This window comes from Aplidium turbinatum, chromosome 13 (genome assembly GCF_918807975.1).
Source record: "Aplidium turbinatum chromosome 13, kaAplTurb1.1, whole genome shotgun sequence".
NCBI classification, from domain to species: domain Eukaryota; kingdom Metazoa; phylum Chordata; class Ascidiacea; order Aplousobranchia; family Polyclinidae; genus Aplidium; species Aplidium turbinatum.
Window position 1 is genome coordinate 15,067,866 of NC_137484.1, and position 17,474 is coordinate 15,085,339.

Below are 17,474 nucleotides of genomic sequence, written 5' to 3' on the forward strand. Positions count from 1 at the left end.
TTTGCAACCTCTATGTGTGATGACAAACGGATAAATGACTTTTGGACTGCTATAAAAAAAGATTTCGAGTACATGAAGGAATTTTCAACAAAGGTGTGGCACGGTTTGGCAATAAATCGTAGCTGTTTATCTGATACCGCTCTCGTAATAGACAAAAACCACGAAGTGTCTTGGCTAGATTTACTTACGGCGTGTAATAACCCCTGTAGGAAAATCAAGAGCGAATTGGAAAAGCACTATACAAATCCATCGGCCGTTGGTTGGCTAAGCAAACGTCTGGTAGAGGCTTACATTTTGCTAAAAGTCAATGAACCGAGCAACATTAACGCCATAGGAGCTTTAGACTGCGATTCCACAAGCAAGCTTCTTCAAGGAACACCCGTAAAGTCAATAAAATTTTTCAAAACGGCCATGATAGAAAACGAGGACAAACTGCGACCCGTCGTTTTTCTGCCTTTCTTGTGCAATGGTCATTTTCGTTTGTTACATTTTTCCATCCAAAAGGAGTTGTTACATTGCTATGATTCATTAAACAATGGCATGTCCAGTGATGTTTCAAAGTTCTTTCGTGACGGCGTAGATTGTTTATTAAATGTCTTGGTTGATTACGGGCTATGTAAGGACGATTGTGCCGTAGACACTAAACACATCTTGATGCAACCAGACAACAATACTTGTGGAGTGGCCGTTTGCATGACAGCGGATATTCTTTGCAACAACAGCAATGAAAAGCTTAACCAAAGAAATTTGGATGTTGATTTTTTCACAACCTATCGACATTGGATGATATATTACATCGTTACAAACGCTATCAAAGCTCATCCCGATTTAATGATTCTATCTGGAACTCCTAATAGCAATCTTCCTCCTGGCTTAGTAAATGTAGGTAACTCCTGTTGGTTGAACGTTGCATTGCAAGCGCTTAAATTTGTAATTATAACATGTGATGTGCCAATATCGTGGCTGGAAAACGACAAAGGTATTGCAAAACTAGACAGAAATTTATTTCTTATAATGCATAATCTTATTGTTAACAGAAACGTAGAAGAAAAACTACTTAAAAACACGTTGAATGATATAAGAAGTAAATTTCCACTGGATTTGCAACATGACCCTGCCGAATTTTTTAGCGAATCGTCATTGCCATTGTTATTAGAGCGGTCTGATATAACATTGGCACTGGAATACGTCACGTATCACCAGTGTATTGAATGCGGTTCAAAAAGTGAGCTTCATAGAAATAACGAAAAAGTATTATTTCTACCAATGTACCACTGGATTTCAGAAAATAATCTTTTATCCTTATATCTAAAGAACTTGCTTGTTGACAACGAAATGTCACCATGTTGTAAATGTACAAGTGTGAACTGCACTACGGGTGAACAAATATTTAGTTTCCCCAAAGTTTTGGTTCTGTCTTTAGGTAGAAATACTGGTGTAATCAAATCCAAAAGATGTGTCACAGCAGATGAAACTTTTACTCTTGAGGATGCAAATGGCGTTGAATGTAATTACAAATTCGTAAGTGCCATTGCACATTTTGGTGAAGGGAAGGAAAACGGCCATTACATTTGTTATTGTCTAGAAGGAGCCAATGTAGTTTGGGAATTTAATGACAAAAAAGTTCGATGTATTTCGTTCTGCGAAATGACAAAGGTAATACAGGATCGCGGATACTTGTTTTTCTACGTAAAAGCTAAAGACTGAATATAGCAAAAGAATCTGCAGCATCCTACTCGATTTGCTGAAAAAATGTTTAGAAGTTTATGTTGTGCTCAGAGAATACAAATTATTCTTCATTAACTGATACCTACTACATAGCCGAGTGGTGAGGTCGGCTGCATAGCCGAGTGGTGAGAACTTGGAAAGGCAATCGAAAGGGCACTGGGTTCGATACCGTTCAAGAGCATGCGGCTGTGTCTTTAGCAGGACACTTAAAGGCATGCCTGAAAGTGGACACAAAGATTGACTTCATTGCCTTCGTGTCCAATAATCCAAATCTTCAACCACCAGGTGTAAGCCTGGATACGACAAACAAACCTAGTGATTTCTAAATCAAATCATTGTAGATGTAGTAATCTATTAAAACTTAAAAAAATACCCATTCGAAATGTATAGCCGATAATCGCTTTCTAGAGAAATTTAAGGTTTCAAATTAGAATCTCTTCAATTTACACTTCATTTTGTCAAATTCTGAAAAGTTTAATATTGATGAAGCATTAACTATTCTGTACAATTTTTTTGCACTACTTAAGATGTGCTGTATAGGCAGGTGTAATATGGCTATACTGGCGACAGGTCCTGCGTTAACAAAAAACCTAACGACCGCATAAGGTTGCCTCAAAGGTGCGGTGGCAAAACCTTACAACAGTACAGAACTTAATCAACAAATGTAACACAAGGAACTTATTTTTGTACAGGTCATTTCCATTATTTTCTGTAATTTCCAATTTTTCAACTATCTTTTATAAACGCTTAATTGAAGGCTTGTCAAAACGTTAAAATCTCTATTTATTTTTAAATTTGTAAGACACTTACCCCATTTTTAAACCATTCTGCTCGCGTTTCCTTTGTCTGCCCCACCACGAAATTGACACCCCTGAAAAACAAATTTAATTCTAAACACGATTCAAAAATAAAATTCCGAAAAATATTTCGGGAAAATATTTTTATAGACACCTAATTGAAGACATCTATAAACGTTAAAATCTCTATTTATTTTTAAATTTGTAAGACATTTACTCCATTTTTAAACCATTCTGCTCGCGTTTCCTTCGTCTGCCCCACCACGAAATTGACACCCCTGGAAAGGAAATTTAATTCTGAACACGATTCAAAAATAAAATTCCGAAAAATATTTCGGGAAAATATTTTTATAGGCGCCTAATTGAAGGCGTCTATAAACGTTAAAATCTCTATTTATTTTTAAATTTGTAAGACATTTCCCCCATTTTTAAACCATTCTGCTCGCGTTTCCTTCGTCTGCCTCACCACGAAATTGCCACCCTTGGAAAGGAAATTTAATTCTGAACACGATTCAAAAATAAAATTCCGAAAAATATTTCGGGAAAATATTTTTATAGGCGCCTAATTGAAGGCGTCTATAAACGTTAAAATCTCTATTTATTTTTAAATACGTAGGACATTTTTTCAATTTTTAAACCATTCTGCTCGCGTTTCCTTCGTCTGCTCAACCACGAGCTTGCCATCCCTGGAAAGGAAATTTAATTCTGAACACGATTCAAAAATAAAATTCCGAAAAATATTTCGGGAAAATATTTTTATAGACGCTTAATTGAAGGCGTCTAAAAACGTTAAATTCTCTATTTATTTTTAAATTCGTAAGACATTTACCCCATTTTTAAACCATTCTGCTTGCGTTTCCTTCGTCTGCCGCACCACGAGCTTGCCATCCCTGGAAAGGAAATTTAATTCTGAACACGATTCAAAAATAAAATTCCGAAAAATATTTTTATAGGCGCCTAATTGAAGGCGTTTATATACGTTAAATTCTCTATTTATTTTTAAATACGTAAGACATTTCCCCCATTTTTAAACCATTCTGCTCGCGTTTCCTTCGTCTGCCCCACCACGAGCTTGCCATCCCTGGAAAGGAAATTTAATTCTAAACACGATTCAAAAATAAAATTTCGAAAAATATTTCGGGAAAATATTTTTATAGACGCTTAATTGAAGGCGTCTAAAAACGTTAAATTCTCTATTTATTTTTAAATTCGTAAGACATTTACCCCATTTTTAAACCATTCTGCTCGCGTTTCATTCGTCTGCCGCACCACGAGCTTGCCATCCCTGGAAAGGAAATTTAATTCTGAACACGATTCAAAAATAAAATTCCGAAAAATATTTCGGGAAAATATTTTTATAGGCGCCTAATTGAAGGCGTTTATAAACGTTAAATTCTCTATTTATTTTTAAATACGTAAGACATTTCCCCCATTTTTAAACCATTTTGCTCGCGTTTCCTTCGTCTGCCCCACCACGAGTTTGCCATCCCTGGAAAGGAAATTTAATTCTGAACACGATTCAAAAATAAAATTCCGAAAAATTTTTCGGGAAAATATTTTTATAGACACCTAATTTAAGGCATCTATAAACGTTAAATTCTCTATTTATTTTTAAATACGTAAGACATTTCCCCCATTTTTAAACCATTCTGCTCGCGTTTCCTTCGTCTGCCCCACCACGAGTTTGCCATCCCTGGAAAACAAATTTAATTCTGAACACGATTCAAAAATAAAATTCCGAAAAATATTTCGGGAAAATATTTTTATAGGCGCCTAATTGAAGGCGTGTATAAACGTTAAAATCTCTATTTATTTTTAAATACGTAAGACATTCCCACCATTTTTAAACCATTCTGCTCGCGTTTCCTTCGTCTGCCCCACCACGAGCTTGCCATCCCTGGAAAGGAAATTTAATTCTGAACACGATTCAAAAATAAAATTCCAAAAAATATTTCGGGAAAATATTTTTATAGCCGCCTAATTGAAGGCGTGTATAAACGTTAAATTCTCTATTTAATTTTAAATACGTAAGACATTCCCACCATTTTTAAACCATTCTGCTCGCGTTTCCTTCGTCTGCCCCACCACGAGCTTGCCATCCCTGGAAAGGAAATTTAATTCTGAACACGATTCAAAAATAAAATTCCGAAAAATATTTCGGGAAAATATTTTTATAGGCGCCTAATTGAAGGCGTTTATAAACGTTAAATTCTCTATTTATTTTTAAATACGTAAGACATTTACCCCATTTTTAAACCATTCTGCTCGCGTTTCATTCGTCTGCCCCACCACGAGCTTGCCATCCCTGGAAAGGAAATTTAATTCTGAACACGATTCAAAAATAAAATTCCGAAAAATATTTCGGGAAAATATTTTTATAGACGCTTAATTGAAGGCGTGTATATACGTTAAAAACTCTATTTATTTTTAAATTTGTAAGACATTTCCCCCATTTTTAAACCATTCTGCTCGCGTTTCCTTCGTCTGCCCCACCACGAGCCTGCCATCCCTGGAAAGGAAATTTAATTCTGAACACGATTCAAAAATAAAATTCCGAAAAATATTTCGGGAAAATATTTTTATAGGCGCCTAATTGAAGGCGTTTATATACGTTAAATTCTCTATTTATTTTTAAATACGTAAGACATTTACACCATTTTTAAACCATTCTGCTCGCGTTTCCTTTGTCTGCCCCACCACGAGCTTGCCATCCCTGGAAAGGAAATTTAATTCTGAACACGATTCAAAAATAAAATTTCGAAAAATATTTCGGGAAAATATTTTTATAGACGCTTAATTGAAGGCGTGTATATACGTTAAAAACTCTATTTATTTTTAAATTTGTAAGACATTTCCCCCATTTTTAAACCATTCTGCTCGCGTTTCCTTCGTCTGCCCCACCACGAGCTTGCCACCCCTGGTAAGGAAATTTAATTCTGAACACGATTCAAAAATAAAATTCCGAAAAATATTTCGGGAAAATATTTTTATAGGCGCCTAATTGAAGGCGTCTATAAACGTTAAATTCTCTATTTATTTTTAAATTTGTAAGACATTTACCCCATTTTTAAACCATTCTGCTCGCGTTTCCTTCGTCTGCCCCACCACGAGCTTGCCATCCCTGAAAAGGAAATTTAATTCTGAACACGATTCAAAAATAAAATTCCGAAAAATATTTCGGGAAAGTATTTTTATAGTCGTTTTTGTGATGCTTACTTTTCTTGCCATATCCCATATCGCAGTCTTAATAGATACGATTTTTTGTCTAACTTTTCGCAATTGCAGTTGCTTTATCTTTGGCAAGTCGAGTTTTTTATTTAAATTTCTGTGTTCACTGTTCTTTTGGCTATGGAAAAAATATAACATTTGCTTTGATGTGGTAAGGAGAAGTGATTTTATCAGCTTCCGAATGTTGCTGCTTTCATCGCATTGTTTACCGCGCAATTTTTTACGGATCATTTTTTTAGGCGGATCGCGCAAAATTATTCTGCCAGAATGACGGTGGTCTAAAACTTGTCACTACAATACAAATTACTGAGATAAAGACGGAAATTTCGTCTAGTTGGTAAAGCACTAAGCAAAACCGTTTTAATATGCGACCAACTTTTCAAGCGAATCAACCAACTTTTCAATCAATTTTAAGAATGAGAGAATAGATTGCAATATTCCAAGCGCACGTAACCATCTTCTGTGACGTAATAATGATAAGCATTATGAAGCTATTCAAGCACCTGTTGAATTTGGCTTACATCATATCTCGTAATTCAAGATTTAACGATGATGTAATGTTTTAACAGGTGTGACAAAGGTGATGCAATCTTTGCTTATTTTTTAGTAATATTCCATACGTCAGACGCCAAGATTCAGTAGACCTGAACGGTTTTATGTGGCGTTTGATTTGTACAGATATTGTCCGTAACAGTAGTTTCAAAGAAACAAAGTTGTTACTTTTGCTAAGTGAACATGATTTTCAATACATGCTTTATTTTCTTTTGATCGCAAGGTGGAACCAAAGAACAAACGTTTCGCTGCAAAGGAACTGTGTCGTGTTGCAACCGTATTTACATTTTTTTCGCCAGGTTGATCGACCGTGCCTTTAAACGAGTAAAAACTAGAATAACAAGTAAAAACTTTTCCGAGGAAAACGTGCAATATGCGCTCTAGCTCTACTGTTGACGACGCACGTCATTTGTAACTTATCATTTACAGGTCGTTTCCAGACAGAGCAGCCGACACGCCCCTGTAACAACATACCGCTAATAAAAAATATTGTAGAAAAATATGCTGCACTTTCTTTCACTTCCTGTGCCCCTGGAACATTTTGGGTTCCAAATTTCAAATTGCGCTCCCACCCTAGACACACAATCAAAGAAACTTTGCTTTTATTTCACGTCAAAATCGCGGCTTTAAAAATAATTTCCAATACATTGGCAAAACGTAGGTCTACTGATCATCTTGTAGGCATTGTTTTTACCACAGCACTTGGATATTTTTGCAAAAAAAAGGCCTTTAAACCAACGTCGCAAGTCTGCCAATCACGTCGAGTGATGCTACGTTAGTCAAAATACCATTCAAAACACATTGACAAGAAATCTCCACCACAGACACATGTGCATCGGATTATACATCGCATAGCTGCACAAGACAATATATACCTCAGCGCAATTGAAATTCTCAGTTTTTGCTTCTAAAGTATAACTTTATAAGTTACTCGAAAAAATTAATGTGGTAAGTTAGCGTAAGGAATTGTCACTGCAGAATTTATGCAGTGCAAAAACTAGATATCGGAAGCAATCGGTCGTTTTTGGTTTTACGGATGTTTGCCATGCAATGCGTCTTGTAGGCTACATCTTTTGTTTTTATTTCTGCATTCCTACTTCTTCACTCTCTGCATTTAAAAGATAAACAGAGGAATTTGAAAGCGACGTTGAAGTAGACGATGGATCGGTGTGACATCAATAGTGGTAAGATAATACACTGAGTCTTCAACTGAACTGCAAACTGTGCACAAGCAGCACTTTTGCAACAAAACGATACAAAATTGAAAAAAACAAAATTTTAGGCTACACGCTTATATTCCAAACACAACCTTCGAAAGTTTTCGCTGAGAGGTCTCTGCTGTTCACTTTAAGCAGATTCGCGTATTTATTAACCAAAAATGTTCCAGTTTATTAATCTGTATGACATGGTTGCTTCACATACTGCTCACTTGTAATGAAACTGCATTTTCAGCATAATTGTCCCGCTGTGGCTCAGAACGCAGTCACTTCAAAAAATGCCCTTGCTTTAGCGGGGCTGTCATTTTGAAAATTTAGTTGTCCTCAGCTCGTATTGATTCCATGGCATTCATTTTTCCTTCTTGAGCATCTGGCTGTTCATGTTCATCAATCGCAGTGGGAGCGTTTGAACCTTCAGGCGAAGGAAGCTTGTGTGTCGTATCTTTATCGCAATCATCCGATACATTCTTTTCTAAATAAGACAACGTTTGTCAAAACGAAACCCAAGAATCAGCAGGAACAGTGGAACACATTGCTCTGCGAACTAAGAAACGCCAAGAAAGGATGGTTCAACACTTAATTTAAGCAACGCACTACTGTTCGAGGACCGGCGCGGGGTAGGCTAGATAAAATAATTTTCCAACTAAAGTTTCTCTTATCTAATGTGTCCTTCCATGCAAGTTTTACCTTTATCCAAGAAGGCATTCACACTTCCGTTTTCTGGACTTTGTTGTTCCTGAGAAGAGTGAAGCGCATTTGTTGCCAAAAAACCGTCGCTGACGTTTTCGGAACTCGGCCTGGATAACAGCCCTGTTGCAAAATAGGATCATTACCAAATGAAACTGTCAAATCAACTTACACAGAAAGCATTTAGTTTGTTGTTAGGAAAAGTGCTATTGGGCTACTTTGTTCGATGAGAAATGTCAGATTACAAAAAGTTCAGACTTCGGAGACTTACGTTGGGCAATGGCCAAACTAAATCACTATACATTTGCTTAACCTTGCCTATGCCTCATGTGCTTACTGTAGAAAGTAGGCTACATCGACATTGTATAATCGCTTTTCTTCGATACAAAGCATCGCAATGTAGTCTAACAGCTTAAGTTACTGCACGCACCTTCAACCCCTTGGTCTCTATCGAAGGTCATGGTGTTGTGTTGCAGTTCCTGTTGCTTCGCGTAAAACGGCGCAAGCATGGCTGATCGACCGAAGTAGCCCGCAGCAGGTGGAGGATACACCGCGGAATTGGTGAGTCCATTGGACTGAGCGTGTCCAGCTAGAAGCCGATTTTGATTTGCAGCCATTGCAACTGCTGCGTAATGCTGTGAAAAGGTTTTTGTTTACTCATCATAAAAGACTGTGTGGATTTTCGAACACACATTACAGCAAGATTTCTTACCAAGATCATAATTGAAAATGGTAAAACAATGGCAAACCAAGAAAACTTTGGTAAACAAATATCTCTAAATAAATGAAATTAAAATATGAAAGTGTGGGACGAAATGATAGTGAACAATGGCGCATTTCCTCCAACCCTCAATGTAAGGAATATGATGCTGTTGACATTAAAAATTTTTTTTGCCCGAACCTCACTTGGACTACCTTTTTTTTGCAAGCTACAACTTCTAACATTAGGACTAGTAATGTTTATCCCAACTAAAAACAAATCATTGATTACGGAAAAATGTTTAAAGAAGTTTTCTGACTAAGAATTCCAACTTACTTGATATAAACTGGCTGCTGCATTTAACCCTTGAACTTTTGCAGCCATGTGCTTAGGCAGAGGATGTTGCAAGTCCACAGATTCGCCGACAGAATTAGTGGGATCACTCAATCGATTTTGAGCAACCAAATTCTCCATTGAACCGAGCTGAACACGTCTGAGGCCTCCAGGTCCACCATTGTGTGTGTTCATATGAACCTAAGGGTTATTGCATGTTAGGTCACATTGCAACTGTACACAATAGAAATGACAACCAGAAGGATGGAAAATGTCGTTTGCTATGAAGAAATTGTAAGCAAAAGAAAAGGACTACCGTACATAAAATATTTGGAGTAACCATTATACCTATTTTCACTCAATGAAAACAACAAAAGGCGATTTTTTATTGCAACTAAGCAAAACATACAATTAAAATATAGCTGTTGGGGGCAGCCTATTCCACAAACCTTTAAATTTCCTCTAGTTGTAAATTTTTTCCCACATATTTCACAATCAAACGGTTTTTCTCCAGTATGAATACGGGTGTGAATCTGTATACAAAACATTTTATCGTTGATGAAATCCTATTTACTGAACTGCAATCACCACAGCTTAGACACCTAATACGTAGCGCTAATGTTAATATAGTCACCTAATACATAACACTAAAAATCAATAATGAATGAACACAGCCATAAACCACAAGGAATAAGTGGACACTGGACACGAGTTGCAGTGGTGAAGTTTTCAGTAATTGCATACATTGGCTCTATCGTTACAGTTGTCTAAAAATTATAAATACATCCTTGCACGCATTAGAAATCTAGTTGTAAATTTATAAAATTTTAAATATCTCAAGACAGCAAAAAATGACCTATCCAATCCAAATAGCCTATTCATTGCTAACCTGCAAAGCGCTGGCAGACGAAAAGTTTTTCTGGCAGATGTCGCACCAGTGCTGTTGAAATGGTCTTTTGACTTGCTGCATTTCACCGTCGTTCTGGTCTTCAAAAGGACGCTAAAATACAGCATTAATTCTCACAAAGACGTTGGTTTATTCTGTTTAGCATTCCGTATTCGTAACACAGTTTTTATGCTTTACTTTTTCTTGCATTCTGTTCAGCTACTTTTTAAAAGTCGACTTTACTTTAATTTAAACAAATTCGATATCTCGATTATCCAACTGTAAATTTTCCCTGACAGGTAGATAAAAGTGGATCCTATACTTAAATAGAAGCATCGGGGATGACAAGATAAGGTTTTCAATATTCTAAGTCTTCGGCACTAACGAGAGTAGGATGGCCAAGTTCCTTTCTGCCGACCGCCTTTTCTTGAGTAACTACGCCCACCCAATCGAATCTAGTAAACCCTGGGCAAAGGTTAGCCTTTCTCAACAAACTGCTTAAGCCGGGAGTCGTACCAGGATTGGAAAGCGAGCGCCTTATCCGCTACGCCATCTCAATCCCAGGATCAGAAGTATTAAACGTAACATAATCTTAAACGTGATTCTTTAAATGCATCATACCTTGAGAGAGCGCGTTTTCTCTTCAGATGCATTGAAGAAAGCTTGAGGAAAGCTTTTGTGGGGTAAAGGTTCTTCTAAGTTATACGGATGTGGAACTTGGCCGAAAAAAGAAATTGGACCAGAATTCTGTCAAATAAGTTAAAAATTGTCAAAACAAAAAAATTTACCAACATACTTTGTGCATCAGATCTTTACGTAAATACGTGTTGTTTATAGATATATTCTAAAATAGCCAAAGACAATTCTATGATAATAGACCTGGATTGCGAGGTGTGACCATTTCGAATTTCAATCTGCTTCCATCATTAGTTGTTTAGAACACGTATATGGAGTGATTACACTTGACGCTTGTAAAATTGCCGGTAAAACTTCAACGAACAAAGCAATCAACTTTCTTAATAGAATAGGCCACGAAAGTGCAAGTTGAGGAAGGACAAATAACCACAAACACTTTTTCTAAATTACGAGCAAGATCTCTTACTTCATTTGAGTTAATTTGACCGTTTTGTCCCAGAAAATTCTGCAAAGCTAGATTGCGTTGTAATCTGAAAAAAAAAATACAAAATTAAAATGCATGGGGAATTACTGGACGTTATCAATGAAGACAAGTGCAAACACTACACGAATTAAAGGTCATACGGGAATTATCCCTCCAAGCTGGGGATACACGGCCGGGCACGCCATCATCTCCGCGGCGAATTGACCAGATCCTGATTGAAAATCGAAAAAGATAGAAAAAAAAGATAATACTACCGCAACTTAGGAGAATGTAAGCTCTGATTTCAATTTCGGATAGACCAACGTGGTATTCGTTATCCCGGCAGAGATAATACGCCAAGGACTAGAAGGCAACTCTGATTGTCAATCAAACCGTTGCCATGATACCAATTTGTTACTCGAATGAATCCGCCTAGAGATCCCTTTGCCATGGTCTTCCTTATGAGAGGCTAACGACAGGACGGGTGTCCAGTTGCATAAATTCTTTTACAAAATCCCCGAAATCAAAATTTAAGTACTGTGCAATCTACTTTGAAGCTACACCACACCAATAACAAAACTAAAGCCACCTTTCCGATTCCTCTGTGTCCATACTGGAGTCATCCCTTTTTCGCGATTCTTCAGTGAAGCTTGGTGTATTTTCATCATTTGAGATGGCTGCGTTTGAAGAGGCTACTTCAGAAAGTCCTTTTGTCAAATCGAGAGCCGTCTCTGCGTTTTCAGGGTCTTTTTTCCACTTGTTGGTGTGACTTGAAAGCGGAGGTTCATCCTTTGCAGCTTTTGGAGAATGTTGTGCAGGATTAATAGACTGGATATTTGCATATTGTGGAACAGGGCTGGAAGCATTTGTCCCATTAATTTGACCTGTAACGAAAAAAATTGAGCGTATTGAGATTTAAAATCAGCACGAGAATCATTGTGTATTCTATTTGAATAAGCTAAAACCCCACAAAATATCGATAAAGGAAACGTCGTATAATAATCGTAGAACATTAAAAATTTTGACCTGTTGAAAAATGCGTCATGTGATATTTTCCCCCTACGTTACGTTAATATATCAATGAGTAAAACTTTAATACTAGTCTACAGCCTACATACCTGGATGGGAGGTCAATTCGTTTGGAATGGCATGTCTTTGATTGGAGATTATGTGTATTTGCATGTGTTGCGCTAGTGCGGCTTGGTTTTCAACTCTGCAGCCACAAAGATTGCATTGTATCCAATTACTTGCTTGGTTCGGCTTGGAAGAAATATTGCGGCGACGTGTGGTAGACGCAGAAGCAGGAGGCAGTTCGAGGTGATGGACGCTGCTGTAATGCGTTCTAAGATTTCCGCGAGTTGTGAAAGCTCTCGAGCATGCATCGCACTGGTACGGTCGCTCTCCTAAGAAAATAGAGTAATAGATAAAAAAAAAACAAGGTAAATTCTGGCTTGCTCAGTATTACGACGGTTTGTCAAATCCACTGCTTATCGAAAGAACTAAGACTTTTGTTATTTAAAACGGCGCTTTGTGTAGCTTCTAACATAATTATTCCTCTTCATACAACAGTTAGTTTCTCTTAAACAAAACTCGTTTCCATGAATTTTGAAACAGAAGTAATTTTTCATGAACTCAGGTTACGGGCTTTTAAGATCTGGTTCCTTGTAAAGTGGAGACAATCAGACTATAACAAAAAAAAGACAACAGAACAGTAGTGCGGAGTTTAAGAATCAGAAAAAATAGCAAACCATATCAACAAAAGAGCAGATTTTTGGCGAAATAAGTCTTCAGAGTTCAAACGTAACATATCACGTACCTGTATGAGTACGATAATGTAACTTGAGAGAACTTTGACAACTCAAAATTTTTCCACAATTCTTGCATTGATTCTTCAAAAGCGGTGGGCCCTCAGCTTCAACAGGTCGATCATGTTTTTTTAAGCCAGCCACATCTTCAAGTGGTTTTTCTGCTGTCATCATATCAGTTGGACGAAATCCATTTTGAAGATGCATGGCTGGAGAGTTGACGCCTCTTTCACCATCACCAGGTCCTCCTGTCGTGTTGGAAAGACGAGCTTGAAGCAAAGCTGTCATTTGGTCCGCTAAAGATGGGCCTCTTGCGCTGCGTTCGTTTTGCGAAGCGGCGTAGTGTTCTCGTAATCGTTGTTGAAATAAAAATGGCGGTGCTTCATTATCGCGATTGTGAGTCTCGACTTTCTTCGGGCAAGATGCAAGCAAAGTTGGCGACAGCTTTCCGCCTCTAATGGGTGGTGAAGGTGCTGACGTAGTTCCGTTAAGACGTCCCTTCCAAGCCATTGCTGACAATGCCGCCAAATTCACTCCCAAAGGCGATGGTATGTCAAGGTAGCTTTCGTTTCCGTTGCTATTCAAAACACACTGCGTTAACAAGTTAACGTGGTGTGTGAGGTAAGCAAGACGTTCATCTTGTTTTCTGCTATTCTGCTGCATCACTTCCAAATCTTTAAGCAAGCTCATAATCTGATTGTTCATTGAAACGCCGTTGCTTTTAGTGTAAGCTCGAAATTCAGAGTCGACAGATATTTCAACTTCATTAGAATCTTTTGCTCCATTGATGACTTGATTGTTATTATTACGTTTGTCATAACATGTGTTCCGAATGAGTTGAACAGAGCTGTCCTGCTCTTTCTTTGCGGTCGTGCTCAGGTCAGAGTTAGAACTCACAAGATCCCCGTTTTTTGAAGCATTGTCAAAATCTTCATGGATATATAGATTTCCATCATCATCCCAGCTGTCGATGCTAGAAGGCCGTGAGTTGTCATTTTCTTCCAGCGACGAAGAACGTGCAGCGCCCTTCGCAAGTGAGCTTGCAGAGGTAGACGAAAGACTTTCGGTGACATCGGTGCGATCTGCGTGAGTTAGATGTAATTTTTAATTTACGAACGCACAACTTGCTGAATTATTTTTACATGTGATAACCTGGTTCTCTTATACTTTGTGTCAACAATACGGCCTTATCAAAAGTAGTTTGTAGCCCCTTATAACGGCCTGATTTTACTGGACATGCCCTATTTTCATTCAAAATCGATTTCAGCAGATTACGTGATAAGAGTATTGTTGAAAATAATATAAACAAAGTTATTAGGGTTACTAAATTTGTTTGAAAATTTGTCTAACATACCTTTTAAGCCATTGTCAAACTCCGAGGTCTTATTGCCTGGATCCACTTTGGCTTCCTTAGATGTACCCTGAAAAATGTGGAACTTTAATTGAGCGCTTGTGTTAAGAAACATTGCACGAAATTAACAACTTGAGCCAGCTTGAGCGAAAAAAATGAGAATTTTTCTGAAGACAGCATTGTCATCAAGTCACTAAGCCATATGGCAACCGTACTTATGAACAGGTAAGGTAGGTCAAAATTAATCTACTTCTACCAACAGGAGGCTACGTGGGAAAGTTAAGCAAATTATAGTTTGGCAGATGAATGTTTCTTGCATCCCGTTTTAATTCAAAGGAAAAAAAATCAAGCGTAGTCTACGTAAAGTTTACCTCCGTGATCATTTCTTCTTTCAGTTGCTCGGAGTATTTATCTTTCTTGTCGTTGACTTCTAAAAACAAAAAGTAGAAATGAAAGACGTAGGCCTACTAGGGTACCACTATTCTTTACAGTTTTTTTTTCAAGTAGAGTTAAAAGTGAGGTTTGGCCTTTCGCGTCGGCTTTATGTTTAGTTCGAAAAGGATTCATCCCTCTAATCCATTCACCCAATTACTGTACTTTCATTAATGTAGAAAACTTTGATTACGATCTTATTTCGGGCGAAGTCCGAAACTAAAATGCCAGCCCTTAACTACACTTGCAAACCCTGAAGCAGATTTTCATACAAAAACGCATTCTAACCGTTTTTGTTTGGGAAGAAGACTTCATTTCACACTTCACACTTAATGCACAAGTTTAAATAACTTTAAAATAGAGAAGTTCTACGTATGTTTATTGGGCACTCTATTCAACAGGTGATGGTGGCGAAACCCCTGGAACATCTCTGTGCCTGTTACTGCATATGATAACACATTATCGCAATGCCCTTTGACGCTGACTGCACGCAAAATGTACGCTGTCAGATGACCACCTTTCGTCTCGCAGTAGGTCAGCTCAGATTACTTCGACTAAGAGAAATATTTTTTTAAGAATATTCAAGCGAGGAAGTTGTTGATGCAATGCATGCGCACTGACGTATTGTTCAGAAATCGCTTCGTCGATTGTGAAAAAAAGCTTAAATATCAAATTACAGATTTAACTTTGGGAACACTGCAGTAAGATATATTCGAGGAAGTTTTCACACGGATATGTTAACACAAATTTGCTTTGAATATTTTGCAAGGTTTCAATTGAAAACATTGACCATTTGAAATCTCAAAGAAAATGCAAACTCAGCGATATCAAAGCTGTTGACTGAAACCCCACAAGTTAGATTGATTTTGAATCCATGCAGAGTTTCCCAAAACAAAAAGCACTTTCGTAAACGTTTTCGAGAAGAACGTTGTTATAGCGCAGTACTTCGGCATTTTATACCTCACTGCTTTTTCCTTGCTATATGTATACAGTATTTGTGTAATCTTATTGTATATTATGTTTGGTTATAAAGAAAGTAGCCAGGGGCGCCGGAAGCAGGGGGGGGGGGGCGGATGCCTTTTAGCCTCAAAATAAAATTCACAGCACAAATTCTGCAACACAGTAGGTTGCATCATTAAAACATAGCATGATGCCCTTCTTTGTATACCGGACACTTGTATCATTACTCGATGATGAGCTGATAGATGAGCATTATCGCTATATCTTATCTTAAAACTTTATAAATAATTGGCCTTTCAGCAACAAAAGTGCCCTTTTTTTATAATCTTGCCTCCTCCCAGTCAAAAATCGTTCCGGCGCCCCTGAAAGTAGCCTACCAGCTAGAATACGCGATATAGGCTTGTTAGCAGGCAAATGAACAGGGAAACTGTAACAAAAATATAAATAGTTTATTTCAAAGATCTGAAGCATGCAAGCACACTTGGTCGGATATGTTTGTAGGCAGAAAACCTCGAGATATATTAACAAAAATATGTAATACCAAACCGATATGCTCTGCTCTTTATGCCAGGTATTTGCGTTCATGGAGCTTTTACAAGAATTCGTTAACTATGCATTTACACAACCACTAAAAGAAAACAATAATGTCAAAATTCGTAGCCTCGTGAACAACTTTATTCAAAAAGAAGCAACAGTAAAAATTTAAAATTACGAAAACTAAATAGTGCATTAGCCGAAAGCAATTCGATCAAGAATATGAAATCGTTTTAACGTTTGAAGGCCCATTTTGGAAACAACGCCACGTGATGATCACGTGATTGGCACGGCTGTTATATTTTATGCGCTGCAAGTATCATAGCCGAAAAAGAATAGTAAGACTGCAGTGACACTCTATTAGCAACTTTTCAAGTGATAAAACACAGTATATGATAAAAGCCGACCCAGCTGTCCACAACAATTATTCAACTACGCTTTTAAAAGCTGTTGAAACGGCTTTAAACAACTGAACATCATGCATCGTTACGCCGCATGACCAATGGTAAATGTCACCAGAGCCGTGTGAGCACCTTATCAGTCGTGCCTCTCCAGCTTTGGGGTACGTAGGGCGGTTAAAACGGCCCTGGATGTCATAGTCGCTTATTTTCGTGGTTGCTCTTAATTGTTGAACTGTATGGTTTGATTGAATAACCATTGACAAAATTCGTGTCCACACAACTCGCAGAAATCGCAGTCTAATGCTTTGGTCTGCTTATGCGCGAATGTTGCAATTAGGCCCACTAAAGGTGAGCAAATTGTGACCTACCAACAAAAATAAAGATGTACGAAAGCTCGACTTTTAAAAAAGTTGAATGGTTATGTCGACAAAACTTCCGAAGCCTACCCAATACTTAATTTCTAAAGGCATAGCTTCCGTTGCGTTAGTCAGTCACCGATGTATTGTGTTTCCATCAAGGTATATCAGTCGTGTTTATAATATTTTTTTCTGACAATTTTGGGCATGAGAACGTCTCTTGCATGTCCGCAATGTAGCAAATAGGAACAGCAAACCAATCACTGTGACTACCCTGTCCTTCTAAGAAAAATTCCACCAATCGGAAAAAATTAGTCCCCAACTGTAGTTTTCATGCGTATTTATCTGTTTGTTTTTACTCTTTTAAACTTAGGACGAAATATAACCAACGTGTCGTATATCATCTTA

General features: G+C 37.6%; 1 protein-coding gene across 5 annotated transcripts in view; it reads right to left on the minus strand.

Annotated features, from left to right (window-relative positions):
- The window catches only part of LOC145781854 (uncharacterized), a 40,612-nt gene that overhangs the window by 13,049 nt on the left and 10,089 nt on the right, over positions 1-17,474 (minus strand). For 4 of the 5 annotated variants that reach the window (XM_082593534.1, XM_082593535.1, XM_082593537.1 and 1 more), the window contains exons 2-14: positions 14,755-14,813; positions 14,387-14,453; positions 13,044-14,114; positions 12,346-12,630; positions 11,817-12,111; positions 11,231-11,294; positions 10,750-10,875; positions 10,132-10,242; positions 9,692-9,775; positions 9,246-9,443; positions 8,640-8,844; positions 8,210-8,332; positions 6,891-7,994 (exon numbers count right to left, since the gene is read on the minus strand). In XM_082593534.1, the coding sequence (XP_082449660.1) occupies positions 7,837-7,994; positions 8,210-8,332; positions 8,640-8,844; positions 9,246-9,443; positions 9,692-9,775; positions 10,132-10,242; positions 10,750-10,875; positions 11,231-11,294; positions 11,817-12,111; positions 12,346-12,630; positions 13,044-14,114; positions 14,387-14,453; positions 14,755-14,813 (2,846 nt within the window). In that variant the 3' untranslated portion in view covers positions 6,891-7,836. Of the gene's footprint in view, positions 1-6,890; positions 7,995-8,209; positions 8,333-8,639; positions 8,845-9,245; positions 9,444-9,691; positions 9,776-10,131; positions 10,243-10,749; positions 10,876-11,230; positions 11,295-11,816; positions 12,112-12,345; positions 12,631-13,043; positions 14,115-14,386; positions 14,454-14,754; positions 14,814-17,474 lie in introns of those variants that run through there. The other variant, XR_014290795.1, reaches the window with a different exon arrangement.